Source organism: Microplitis demolitor, chromosome 7 (genome assembly GCF_026212275.2).
Source record: "Microplitis demolitor isolate Queensland-Clemson2020A chromosome 7, iyMicDemo2.1a, whole genome shotgun sequence".
Classification (NCBI taxonomy): Eukaryota; Metazoa; Arthropoda; class Insecta; order Hymenoptera; family Braconidae; genus Microplitis; species Microplitis demolitor.
In genome coordinates, this window is record NC_068551.1 from 18,704,319 (window position 1) to 18,717,666 (window position 13,348).

The following is a 13,348-nucleotide window of genomic DNA, read 5'->3' on the forward strand; positions in this document are numbered from 1 at the left end:
ATAAAAATTTTTTATGGACAAACTCCATAACATTTGTTGGATAGCAGCTACAAAGAAAAAAACTTTCGGCGTAAATATATTTTTGAATAAAAATATGAAAAAAAAAAAAAAAGAAAAAAAAAAGATAAAAAATTATTTGTGGATGGATAGATTATCGAAGGACAACTTGTTGATAATAAATTATTTGTCAAGTAGTATTGTAAGCAATTGTGAGATAAAATAATTATTAAAATAATAACGGCGACTTTAAATAAATGAAATAAATAACCACAGTTTGTTAAATAATTACTGGAATAATCAGTTTGAAAAAAAAGACGACTGTTAATAATTTTAAAAATTATTAAATAAAACTAAAAATAATAATAATTAAAATAAAATTTTAAAATCCGTGTTGACAATCGCCAATATTATTATTGTGAATTATAAAATGGATATGCCTTAATGAGGATGTGAAAACATTTTAAATTAATTAATTAAATTTAAAGTTACATAAATAATTTATTTATTTATCGTTCAGTTCATTTTTTAAATTAATAATTAAAACTTGATATTGAAGAGCCGGCGTTTTTTTTTTTAAAAGAAATTTAAAAAAAAAATATTTAAAAAAATTGCACCTATAGTTTTTCAAATTGTCTACATGTGCATATTTTTAGTTGTTTTTTTTTAAATTAAATCGTTAAAGAAAATACCGAAAATTGTTAATTATTTGCTAATTTCAGAATCATTGAAACTTATGAGTGTGAATGTAGCAGACACGAGACAATTTATAAATTTTAAATAAATAAATAAAAGTAATGAAATTTAAAAAAATGCGCGTACGGATTGTTCATTGATCAAAATACGCATTTTTTAATTTTTATTTTATTTACATTTTATTTGTTTATTATAAAATTACCTGGTAAATCTAAATTACGGTAAATTTGTGGTAATTCACCGTAAACTTTGCGGTAGCACTGTAGTATTTCACTGTACATGTACAGATTTACTGCAAAATATGAACTTTACCACAGATTATTTAAATGTGCTACGATAAAAATTCCACTAATTGCGGTACATTACCATAAATTGTTGTAATCACCGCAGTCTGTTGTAAATTACCGTATTTTTATCAAAAACTGCCATATTTTACCGTGATTTTTTATAAATATTATTTTTTAAATTTTCACATTTATGGTCCTTGAGAGATTTTTTAAAATTGACACTTGTCAGTTACAGTCACACTTATTAAAACTTATCGTTATATTATTTGTCTTTAAATATAAATAGTCAAAAATAATCTGTCCTTTCGAATGCAATAGTTACATGAGAGCCCATAATTATACAGATAAATTTATTGTTTAAAAAAACCATAACTCAGATTATTAATTCAAAATATCAACAAAACTGTCCACAATTATTACCATAATAATGACAATTTAAATTTTATTTTAAAAAATACTTTAAACTAAAAAATTGAGATATAAATTTACTGTAAAATTTTTTTTTTTTAAAAATTAATTATCCGGATTTATTAATTAATTTTATCAAGTCGTTTTTCTACATTTCATAGGCAATATTTATTAAATTATAACAGATTATTATTATAGAGTTTATTGTAAAACTGTTTAATTATTGATAAGAATATATATATTACTATACAATACAATACACTGGATATATATAAATATAAATATAAATATAAATAAAAATTATCAATAATGAATAAATAAATTGAAAATATCCATATATATATATATATATATATATATATATATATATATATATATATATATATATATATACGATATTATATACGTATATAGTATGGAAAGTGCACGTTAGTAGGATCATATATCTACAAGAAACGCTTGAGAATATTTTTTCAATGCCAACTAAATAACTATTCCATGTAAAAATCAATGTAATAAAATTAAATGCACAATGATACTCATTTTCTTATTATATTAATTCATATGTTTATTCTAATTACATTTTTTATTTTTATTTTAAAAAATCTATCAATCGACTTAAATGCTTTTGGCTTTAAAAAATTTAGTTAGTAATTTATTAATTAATTAATTAATAATTAGTGTCATTTAAGTCGTTGAATTTTTTCCATTTCTTCAGTATTAAACCTCAGTACTGTTGCAATGGCATTCAACATATGTTTACGACTGGACGGATCACTACTAGTTAAATAATTAACCACGACATTTTTTAAATACTCCAAATTGGCGCCTTCCCTTGATTTGCATGCTTCTAATCTAAAAAGAAAACATGTTTTTTATTTTAATAATAAATCGCGTTAATAATTCCTAAAAGGCATATATTTTGTTTTTTAACTGCTAATCATATTGTAGACTTATTTTAAAGCTGGAAGTTAAAAAAAAAAATTTTGAAAGCCAAAAGGCATATTTTTTTTTATGCCAATCGTTTTGTCAACTTGGGACAAAGGTATCGTTTTTGGACAATTTTGGACACTTTAAAAATTTCAATAAAATATTTTGTAAGAGATGCAATGACAATTTATTTTTAAAATCTGTTCAAAAATATTTTTATCCCGCTATTGAGAGGAAAATTTTATTAAAATTTTTTTCCATTAATTAAAATAAAGTATTAGTCAAAAAATCAAGTGGCCGTAAATTCGACTTTTGCTCTATTTTATTACTAAAATATTTTTTCCAATTTTCAGTTTCAAAATAAGTCTGCAATATATATATAAAAATTATTTTTAATTTATTTAAAAGAAATTACCTTGATATTTTAGCTTCTAATGATTTTATTTCATCAGCGTGACGTTGGGTGACAGCCAATAAATCGCGTTGATTTTCACGTAAATTATTTTCTAATTCACTATTTTGTTTTCTTAATCCTGCGACTTGAATTTCGCGTCTTGACAGTTCTTGAGCGTAATGAAGTAAAGGAGGATTATCAACCGAAAGCATTGCGGACACAAAATCTGCGATGGGTTCTGGTGATTTATCATTAAAACCCGATTTAGAGTCCATAGTTGAAAGTAAATTACTGTCCTTTTTTAATAACATAGTACGGATCGAAGATTTCAAAGTTCTAATTTCTTGATCCTTCTCTTCAATTACAGCAAAAGAACGTTCTCGCTGACGCAGCAGTTGATGCTCGAGATCCGATATTTTGCCTCGATATTCACTCTCTTTTTGCGACAGTATCAAATTAAATTTAGTCCTCTCTTCATTGAATTGTTGAGACTGTAATTCCATTTTCATCTGCATTTCATTTTCTCGATAATTTAATTCTTTCGATAACATACGGATTCTTTCTTCTAAATTTTTACTGTAAGTCTTTATCAAATTAACATCACTGCTATCATTTTTGTTGTCTTTATTATCACCATGTAAATTACTTTCAAGTGATTTTAATTTAATACTCATCTGTTCTTTGTACATTTCAAAATCACGTTGTAATGATTCATATTTTTCTTTATAATCATTTACCTCTTCATTGATGGAATGTAAATCAAGACTTTTTAAAAATTCTACAGAATAAATCATTCACTTAAATATGATATTTATTAACAACAATAATAATAATATTTATTTATTAATTTATTTACCTTTCATATTAACTAGACTATTTTCCTGATTATTCATATCCAGTAACCGTGCATACAATTCACGTATTTTGGCAGCTATTTTATTAGGATCTTCTGTAAACTCAACATCAACATGATCCCTATGCTCATGTAATTGTAATTCAGACAACTGATCTTTAAGTTTTTGTATTGCATGCTGATCAATTTGTCTCAAGCGCTCATAACCACCGACAGTATCAGATAATTCTGCAAGTCTTGTCTCTAAACCAACAACCCGAGCTTCGTGAATTGCTTCCAATGCTTTAGATTGTTGCTCTGCTGCAGCAGCTCTTTTGCGTTCCTATAAATAAATTCAACAATTACTCCCCATTAACAAAATTATAAATAAATTTATCAAAAAATAAATTAACTTCATGAATGGCAATACGATGGTGTTTCCTCAACCCCGCGATCTCGGTCTGCAAAGACAAAAGCATCGGTGGTGTTTCGTTAACAGCAGCTTCGGCTTCTTTTAATTTATTATTTGCTATTTCTAATTCAGCTTCAAGTACTTTGCTTTGTGTTTTATTGTTTGCTTGTTTTTTTAGTTCTTTTATCTGCTGCTCCAATGATTCTTTAGCACGACGCTCATCAGTGACTAGTCTTTGAAGTTCTCTGAGAAAAATAAAAATAAGTTACGTAAATATATGACGTTTTTTAAAACAAACTATTTTTTACAACAGTGTTTTTTTTCAATAAAAATAAATCAATACTTGATCATTGCTGAATTATCAACATGTTCTTTTTCTCTTTCATGTCGTTCCATTATTAATTTATACTTGTAATGTTCAACTTCTGATTGTACGTTGTGTTGAGTTTTTTTCAACTTTTCTTTCAAATCTTTTATGGTTTTTTCGTACTGTAAAAAAACAATTAATTATTATTTGAAAATTACTATTACAGAAAAGTGGATTAAAGGATAACAATAAAATTATCAACAATAAGAAGTTTTGTCTTATATTTATTCAGTCTTTATCAATCATAAAATCTGATATTTGTGCTTAGAGTTGATACTGAAAGTATAAGTGAATGTAACAGATATGAGACAATTTATGAATTTTGAATAAATAATTAAATTTAAAAAAATGCGCGTACTGCTTATTTAATTATCGAAGTGCGCATTTTTAAATTATCATTCTTTTTACATTTTATTTATCTATTTCAAAATTTAAAAAATTTCAAATTGTCAGCCAAATTCGAGATCTTGGTTAGCAGACAATTAACAATTTACGAACTTTTTTCCATCAATTTAATTTAAAAATGAAAAAACTAAAAATATGCTCATGTAGAAAATTTAAAAAACTGTAGGTGCAATTTTTTCAAATATTTGATTCTTAAATTTATCATTCTTAATAAATTCAAAAAATGATAGACGTAAATTTCAGTATCATGACAAATTCACATACTGAAAGTAGCAGCCAATAAAAAATTTAATTCTTTTAAATAACCAACTAAAATATTAAAAGAAAAAACTCAAAAATATTTTGTTGCACATCAGAAAAATTTTATTTTACTTACCAGTAACTTATTTATAGAAATTAAAAAATTTTGACTGCTACCTTCTCTCATAGAAGTTTTTAAAATAAATAATTAAATTTACAAAAATAAATTAATCAATAAAAATAATATACCTCATCACGTTCAATTCTTAATTGTCGTCTATCAGCTTGAAAGTTTGCTTCCATTCTTGATTTTTCCGCAGACAAAGTCGCCAATGAATCCATTAAAACTCGTAATTGATTTTTTAATCCTTCTATAGATTCTTCTTTTTTTTCTACTACTCCTTTCTGTAAATCATCAACTAAATTAAGTCATCATTACATTTGACAACACCAAGTACTTACTAATTGTAATTACACTTTAATTTACTTACACCCTCAGTTGTCTTTTCAATGTTTCCATTGTTTGTTAAACTCTTACTCTCTGTTCTCGCGCGCACATCTTTTAATTCAAATAATAATATTTATTATTTATCATTGTAGACATATACTTTATTTAAAAAATATAAATAGACAAATTCAATCTGTCAAACTTACCATCGTCAGATGATTTTTTTTTATCATTATCAACAAGTCTAGTTTTTTTATTTTTATCCATTTTTTTATTTTAATAATTCATTTAATTTTTTAAAAACTAAATAATAAATACTTTTTAAAATCAATATAATTTAATTAAAAATCATTAATAATTAATATTTACATGATATATATTTTAAAAAATTATAAAATATGGTTATGTTATCATATTTGACGTGAAAGTTTTCCAGGTTGTAAACGTTGTCAAGTAAAACATCAAGTGACGTCTATATTTACTATCTAATTATAGAAATTGTTATTATCGATAGTAATAAATAAAAAACTTGATTTTATCGGTCTGTCTTGATAAAAAATTTTTAAAAAAACACAAGAAAGTTTATTTTTAAAATCATCATCAACCAGGATGGCAGCACCAGTTTAAAACTTTATCACATTGTGTTTTAGTCGTGTCGTGTCGTGAGAGATCTGTACCCTAGACCGAGGTTATTGAAATCACCTCACACTCTTTGGCATTAGGGCTAAAGAGTATCAAACATTATATATTTGTATTTTTTATCAAATTATTTATTGTCTGTGCGTTTATTTTACCCCCAATTAGCTTTAATAGTTTAAATTAATTAGTATTATACCCACACACTAGTAACATAAATTATATTAATTATGAAATTTGTGAATTCGTGATAGTGAACAAAAAAACTGCCACCAATATACCCACATATATATATAAAAAAAAAAAAATAATAATTCTGTGAAAGGTAATCGAAGGTGCGTGAATTTTTTCATCCAACCGTTTGACAAAAATGCTTTTTTGTTTATACATTTATTTAGATAACCAAATTATATATATATTTTAACGTCTCTCATTAGAACAATGATAAATTATCCGTTATCCGTTAATTGTATACTTATATACTTTTTTTTTTTTTTTTATTTTATTTTTTTTTTTTTTTTTTTACTTTAATATCAAACGTTTAATTTCCTGCCCGAAGTTATTCAGCCTTGTTACGGTCTCTCTTTGCTCTTTCATTCCTCGGTTGTAGTCTTGTACAATTAGACATCGCCGAGTAATTTTTAAATCATTCATCTTAAATTCAAATATCTAAATAATTAAATACGGGTCCATTTACTTTCCATAAATTTTTTAAAAATTAAAAAAAAAAAATTACGCTCTTACTGATAACATATTTATTGTAGAGCCAATCAATCGTGTGGGACATCATCAAGCTTTTTGTATACGTAAAAAAAAAAATTGCGGCAACAAAAGTTATTATTAACAAATCAAACGTAAACGTCTCAATTAAAATTGTGACGTTTATAACAAAAACAAATAAAAAAAAAATTAATAAGTTATAAAAAGATTATTGGAGATGTATTGATGAACTTAACCTCGTCCTTGTTGAACGTGGAACCGACCCAGAGTGATCGTGATATTTATTACGATACCCAGTACATAACTGATCAATTTGGTTTATTTAATTTATCAAATACTCAAGACTGTTACGAGGTAATTATCATAGTTAAAAATTAATTGGTTATAAATAAATGATATCGATTAATTTTTGTCATTTTATTTTGGCTTTATGTCAAATAGGAGGTGTGGGAAGAAGGAAGAGAAGGAATTGCATCAGCTGAAGAAGATAACAAAAAATTATTCGGCAGATTTATATCACGGCGAATAAGAGAGGAGCAGAACGAGTTATCAAGTATCAGTAAGGACAAAAGATTAGTTATTAGAGGAGGAGGGATGCCTCGTAGCAAGCGCCGAGCGCCCTCCAGTACAAACCATCATCATCACACATCTACTGATATGTCACCAAGTGCCCATGAGGATGGAATGCCCAGACATCCCTCCAAGAGGCTGCGTCACACGTCTAAGTAATTATTTTTCTTCAGTTTTACTGTTTTATTTAATCGCCAACGGATAAATTCATGTGACCGTTGTTTTAAATTTATTGAGATTTATTATCATATTTTAAGTTTTTTATTTTCGCTTTATTGATAATTAACACGGATGTGACCTTGATGATGTTTTATTTATTATTTGCAACGTAAATGTTTTGATAAAATGTTGGTAGACATTTTTAGTTATTCTTTGGATGCACCCACTGATTCTTAGTAGATATAGAGAACGAAAGTTTAAGAATAGACTGTCCACAATTTTAGTTTGCCCTTCCTTGCTACTCTAGTTGGTCTTGTTGGTCCAATTTTCTAGCTTAACTTTTTCAGCATTTATTTTTATTTTATTAAACTTTTTTCCTCGTTCAATTTTAAATTTAATTACGTGTATTTGTTCATTACCAAAATTTTTCAATACTTTATTAATTTAATTTAATTATAAAAATTAAAGCCAAGAAAATTAAATATTTGTACAGTTTGACAGTGTATGGAAGACGACGGGTGTGTAAATACGTATAAGTGATTTAATAATAATTCATTTTTATTTTTAATTATTTATTTATGCTGATGTTTGTCAATAGATACTTATTATTATTATTTTCTTTTTTAGCGCCAGAAGATATACAAAGACAGAAGATGTTCCAGCAGCATCGTCGTTCGTTCAGAAACGCTGCATTGCGTGGTTCAGAGAGTACACAGCTGCGGATGATCCTGATACCCTGGGTCCTGATGGAATGGAAAAATTTTGCGAAGACATAGCTGTAGAACCAGAGAATGTTGTGATGCTTGTACTGGCGTACAAAATGAACGCTCGTCAAATGGGATTTTTCACACTCAACGAATGGCTCAAGGGATTATCTGAATTACAGTGTGATACCATTCATAAATTACAACAAAAACTTGATTATTTGAGAAGTTTACTCAACGAGCCACACACATTCAAGGGAATTTATAGATATGCATATGACTTTGCTAGAGTATGTATTCAATTATTTATTTTTAATGACATTAGACAATATCCCCTTCACACTTTTAAAAAATAGTCAGTGACCTTCATCTGACATAACGGCATTCAAATATTAATTAATTAATTACAGAAAAGTTGAAGCATTAATTGGAACAGACGTTTTATGAAATATAGATTTTAAAAAAATTACTTATAGTTGATATTGATTGGAAGTTGAAGGAAATTTGGTAAGTCCCTGATCAGGTACTAGATCTTTTATCTTAATTGATATCAACTATAAGTAATTATTTTCAAACCTACATCTGTTTTTTATTAATTAATAAAATTTCAATACTGTTATGACAATTGAAAGTCGTTGAATATTCAAAAAAAAGTGTAGTGGGGTAGGCATTGTTTGAAAACGCCCTTAAATAAATTAAAATTTTTAAGGATAAAGATCAACGTAGTATGGACATGGAAACAGCACGAGTGATGCTTCAATTATTATTGGGAAAACATTGGCCATTATTTTCACAATTTGCCCAATTTTTAGATCAATCCAAGTACAAAGTAATAAATAAAGATCAGTGGTGCAACATTTTGGAATTTTCGCGAACTATTAATCATGATTTATCGAATTATGATTTAGATGGAGCGTGTAAGTATTCGACACGTGACAAATTAATCATACTGACGTACTCACACACAAACCGCGGCATTTTTAAAAAAATTTACCGCTACCTCGCAAGGTAATACATCAATAATTTAAAAATTAATTTTTTAGGGCCAGTAATGCTCGATGAATTTGTCGAGTGGTTAAAAATTCAACGGGGAGAAGGAACCTCGTCAATGGGAGTCCGAGGCAGCTGAAATATTACATAAAAAATAACTTATATTTTACGAAAACTACCCGCCTAACTTAACTACAACACTTTTTCAATCAATAATTTGTTAATTAAACCGATTACTATTAATAATTTTTTTTTTTCTTAAAAAACAACTCGATTTATTCGCTGACACAAATAATTATTAGTTATTAGTCCAATTCTTCGTTTTTATGTCTGAATAATACTTGTAGCGTAATTTCATTTGGATAAAAAAAATTTTTAAAACCGAAACTTTGATGGAAAATATTTTTCGCCGAATGAATGAATAGTTAGTTAGCTAGTTAGTTAACAATAACAATATTAATCAATTTATTATTGATAATAATAATAATAATAATTATTATTATTATTATTATTATTATTATTATTATTATAAAAAAAAGTAAACATTTCGTTCTCTAATGCAATAGCCGATAGCTTAATCGACTTTAAGTGTCGCCGTGTACTTTACATGTGGTTGTGCTTAGAAATTCGATTGTTTAAATAACTATATATTTATTAATAACAATATTTAAAATGTAAATTTTATAACAATAATTTTTACTGCCTGTAATAATTTATTAAATGCACTAAGTCTACTTGTAGAAATGTTAAAAAAAAGCGCAGGCCGTCCAACTAAATTTTCAGTGAAAATATCAAACTGACGCACTTGAAAAAAATTTTTGCTATCACATACGTTGGATGGATAATAGTAATTAAATATAAATAATTATAAAAACAGATAAACAATAAATGGCTCGGTTTTGAGCACAATCATGTAAATAACGGCGTAATTATCGATAATAATTCGATTTAATTAGCGTTAGTACACGGAATTGATCATATATAAATGAATAATAACAAGTAATTATAATGATAAAATATAGAGTTAAGAAGAAGTGAAGGAGCGCAGATTCTGAAGGCCTACCCGCCGATATTTAATTTTTAAACAGAAGACCCAATTAATGTGGACTATAAAATAGTTTAATAAATTTCCTCGTGTTCATTTATTATAACTTTTAATTGTTCAATTACTCTTGGTCCCATTTGAGTTTAAATTTTAAATGTAAAAGATTAACTTGAATAGTTTACTAATCAATGCGTGTTAAGATATTTTAATTAATTACTATAAGATAAGCTCATAGCTAATTTGTATCATTAAATTTAAATGCAATCATTTCTTATAAGCATATATATGATCACAAGAACTGTTTTTTTTTTATCTATAATATAAAAAAAAGTATAAAGTACTCATTAATAATCATAAATCAAATTTGCTCAATTAATTTTACGATGTTGCGTTTCATTTGCAAAAAAAAATTCAACGTATTATTGTATTAAGAATTACGGATATTTTTTTCATGTCATCATTTATTAAACAGTAAATTAATTTTTAAAAAAATTAATTCACAATTTTAAGTAAAATAAAATAATTAAGTGCCAATAATGTAAAAAAAAAAAACTTGGTATTTTTTGTTAAATTAATCAATTAGTTAATTTAAAAAAAAATGAATTACTGTGATTCTATTTGCAGTATCTGTCAGCTTTCATTTTACTTCTTCTATCAAGTAAAGTTTCGTGTAAAATTCCTTCAGCTTTAGCCGCAGCTAATTTACTGTTATCTTCGGTATTTATCCTTAGCTTTTTATCTTGGAACTTTTGAAATTTGCGTCTGAAAAAATCAAAGTAAGGAAAAAAATAATCAAATTTAAATGAAATGATCATGTGTAAATAATTGAATAGTTGATAATTAAAAAATTACTACTTACACATAATTGACTTCAACTTCAGTAAGCGAACCTTGTTCTTCAATAGGTATGCCTTTGTTGGGATCGTCTATTCGCTGGACCAGACTTCTCAGACAAACGTATTCTGATGATCCAGCTGTTTTGCTACTGCAAATGACATCATCATCTTCTGTTACAGACATGAAACAATTATTGTTACCTAGAATAGCGAGTTTACCATCCTAAAAATAAAATAAATATTTATTAATTAACTCTTGACATCTTAAGAGGGTGAAATAAATGATTACTTGGAAAATAGGCTCCCACTGTTCCATAGCACCGACAGCATCATTCCTTCCTATTACCACTCCTTTTTTATCAATTCCGATATATTTACCATAGCCCGACTTGAGAGCTATTTTATTTTCATTTACCGGAAACGCCGTGAGGATTTCTTCTGGTGATGGACCATCGCCTTCGTCATGTGGAGCACCAAGTGTGAACAAACCATTGTCCAGTGCTTTTATATAAGTATGATTACCAAATTCTATTGCTACTGTTCCAGTTATTTCAGAAAAGTTGTTCACTTTCCACCAACCACCTGCTCGCAATTATTATATATTATCAATATATAAATATAACTTTAAATGTTCGGTATCAATAATTATAAGCACAGACTGTTAATATTAATTATAATTGTAGGTTATTTTATAGTAATAAAAATAGTAGACGTCTAGTGAATTTGAATTTTTGGTAAACAAATAAAATATTATTTGAAAAAAAAAATTCTAAATCAGATAAAATTTTTTTATATTAAAATTGAATTGATTTAAAAAAATAAAAAAATTACCAGACGTGTACTACTTTCACTGTCATTTAATTGTTTACATAAATAATTTTAAAAAACTATAATATTAATTAATTAGATTAATAAATTAAAAAAATCACCATGTTGAGGAGCATCATTTGCAGGAGCATTGGATTCTTCATTTTTATTGTCTTGTTTTTTATGTTTACGTTTTTTTGATCTACATACAATAAACAAATAATTGTCAAATTATATAAATAATTATTTATGAATTATAATACAAATAAATAAATAAATACATACTTAATTTTTTCACCTTTAAGTTTTAGCTTTCCTGTACGTACTTTGTTGTATTCAGACATTTTTATTTAACTAAAAATATAATAATTAATAATTTATTTACTTGTAACGTTTACTTTGCGTGTTGTGTGTAAATAAAATATATGAGTACATATTTTAGTACTAGGATATACAGTTAGATGGCTCAGTGTTTAATTAATTGAAAGGTAATCAACCGCCGTCTCTTGGTTAACAAAGAAATTTTATCATTTGAATTTATTGACGCCTGCGCACGAGTGGGAATGTAAATAACTGACAAGTAGCAGTTTTTAAAATTATTTTTAAAAAAATTAAAACATACATAATTAAATCAATGAAAAAACAGTACGCGCATTTTTTTAAATTTCATTACTTTAATTAATTAATTAATTTATTTAAAATTTGTCTCAAGTCTGTTGAATTCAAACTCATAATAAAAATTGATTTCAGTTGTCATCAATTAGGAATCAAACGAAATTTGGTAAATATTTTAAAATTCTAATTATAACATTGACATGAAGATTTTACTGAAATTCATTTTCCAAATTTCATTTAACTCTCAGCTGATATAAACTGTAAGTAATTTTTTTTTTTTAATTAATGCTTTAATTTTTCTCAATGAATTAATGAAATTTTAACACAGTAGCGGCAGTCGAGAGCCATTGAATATTTTTGAAAAATTGCGGGGGATGGTCTGAGAATGCCCTGCAAACAAATGAATAACAAAACATGATAAATTTGAAATCGTTTTGAATTTATTGATTGACAATATCTACAATACATTTTATTTTTTTTTTTCTAGAGTAGCGTAAGAAGCAATAAAGAAAAAAAATTCCTTCTACGAATAATATATAAATATATATACGTATATATATATATATATATATATATATATATATATATTGATCATGAGATAGTTATTATCGTTATTAATTATCAGATATTGATTTATAATTATAATTATTTGTTTATTATAGTAATTAATATAACTTTCAGTCGTCGAAAAAATATTTAAATAAATTTTTTATTGGCTATTTAGTATTATCAACTATTATAATTATTCATTACTTTAATAATAATTATTATAATTATAAGTAATTATTTGAGTAATATGTATTGCCAAAAATACGGGTCATCAACATTTATTTTTAAAAACTTTTAGTTG

At 25.9% G+C, this 13,348-nt stretch overlaps 3 protein-coding genes across 4 annotated transcripts; 1 reads left to right on the plus strand and 2 right to left on the minus strand.

Moving 5' to 3' along the window:
- Nucleotides 1-1,926: 1,926 nt before the first annotated feature.
- On the minus strand, nucleotides 1,927-5,951 carry LOC103574194 (GRIP and coiled-coil domain-containing protein 1). The gene is made up of 8 exons (XM_014439882.2): nucleotides 5,623-5,951; nucleotides 5,460-5,527; nucleotides 5,218-5,373; nucleotides 4,300-4,445; nucleotides 3,958-4,201; nucleotides 3,569-3,887; nucleotides 2,734-3,490; nucleotides 1,927-2,243 (listed from the first exon to the last, which is right to left on the minus strand). Exons 1-8 carry the CDS (start codon nucleotides 5,681-5,683, stop codon nucleotides 2,072-2,074), a joined length of 1,923 nt encoding a protein of 640 aa, XP_014295368.2. The 5' UTR covers nucleotides 5,684-5,951; the 3' UTR covers nucleotides 1,927-2,071.
- Nucleotides 5,952-6,059: 108 nt separating this feature from the next.
- On the plus strand, nucleotides 6,060-9,591 carry LOC103574173 (DCN1-like protein 5). Of its 2 annotated transcripts, none has more exons than XM_014439944.2 (6): nucleotides 6,060-6,387; nucleotides 6,817-7,126; nucleotides 7,214-7,497; nucleotides 8,129-8,495; nucleotides 8,915-9,122; nucleotides 9,249-9,591. In XM_014439944.2, the coding sequence occupies exons 2-6, from the start codon at nucleotides 6,998-7,000 to the stop codon at nucleotides 9,332-9,334; spliced, it is 1,074 nt and encodes a 357-aa protein (XP_014295430.1). In that variant the 5' UTR covers nucleotides 6,060-6,387; nucleotides 6,817-6,997; the 3' UTR covers nucleotides 9,335-9,591. The 2 variants fall into 2 exon arrangements, with proteins under 2 accessions (XP_014295430.1, XP_014295431.1); XM_014439945.2 differs by having other exon boundaries at nucleotides 6,060-6,377.
- Nucleotides 9,592-10,762: 1,171 nt separating this feature from the next.
- LOC103574174 (protein FRG1 homolog) lies at nucleotides 10,763-12,320 on the minus strand. The gene is made up of 5 exons (XM_014439943.2): nucleotides 12,169-12,320; nucleotides 12,006-12,085; nucleotides 11,366-11,658; nucleotides 11,100-11,299; nucleotides 10,763-11,002 (listed from the first exon to the last, which is right to left on the minus strand). The coding sequence occupies exons 1-5, from the start codon at nucleotides 12,225-12,227 to the stop codon at nucleotides 10,855-10,857; spliced, it is 780 nt and encodes a 259-aa protein (XP_014295429.1). The 5' UTR covers nucleotides 12,228-12,320; the 3' UTR covers nucleotides 10,763-10,854.
- Nucleotides 12,321-13,348: the final 1,028 nt, after the last annotated feature.

Excerpts from the sequence above, each read along its gene's own strand:
- LOC103574173 (XM_014439944.2), top strand. The coding sequence starts at position 6,998 with ATGAACTTAACCTCGTCCTTGTTGAACGTGGAACCGACCCAGAGTGAT. Across the intron at positions 7,498-8,128 it reads AGGCTGCGTCACACGTCTAA|CGCCAGAAGATATACAAAGA; the intron begins GTAATTATTTTT and ends TTTCTTTTTTAG. Across the intron at positions 8,496-8,914 it reads ATGCATATGACTTTGCTAGA|GATAAAGATCAACGTAGTAT; the intron begins GTATGTATTCAA and ends AAAATTTTTAAG.
- LOC103574174 (XM_014439943.2), bottom strand. The coding sequence starts at position 12,227 with ATGTCTGAATACAACAAAGTACGTACAGGAAAGCTAAAACTTAAAGGT. Across the intron at positions 11,300-11,365 it reads AGTGGGAGCCTATTTTCCAA|GATGGTAAACTCGCTATTCT; the intron begins GTAATCATTTAT and ends TTTTATTTTTAG. Across the intron at positions 11,003-11,099 it reads GAAGTTGAAGTCAATTATGT|ACGCAAATTTCAAAAGTTCC; the intron begins GTAAGTAGTAAT and ends TGATTTTTTCAG.
- LOC103574194 (XM_014439882.2), bottom strand. The coding sequence starts at position 5,683 with ATGGATAAAAATAAAAAAACTAGACTTGTTGATAATGATAAAAAAAAA. Across the intron at positions 5,528-5,622 it reads AAAAAAATCATCTGACGATG|ATGTGCGCGCGAGAACAGAG; the intron begins GTAAGTTTGACA and ends TTGAATTAAAAG. Across the intron at positions 3,888-3,957 it reads ATCGTATTGCCATTCATGAA|GAACGCAAAAGAGCTGCTGC; the intron begins GTTAATTTATTT and ends ATTTATTTATAG.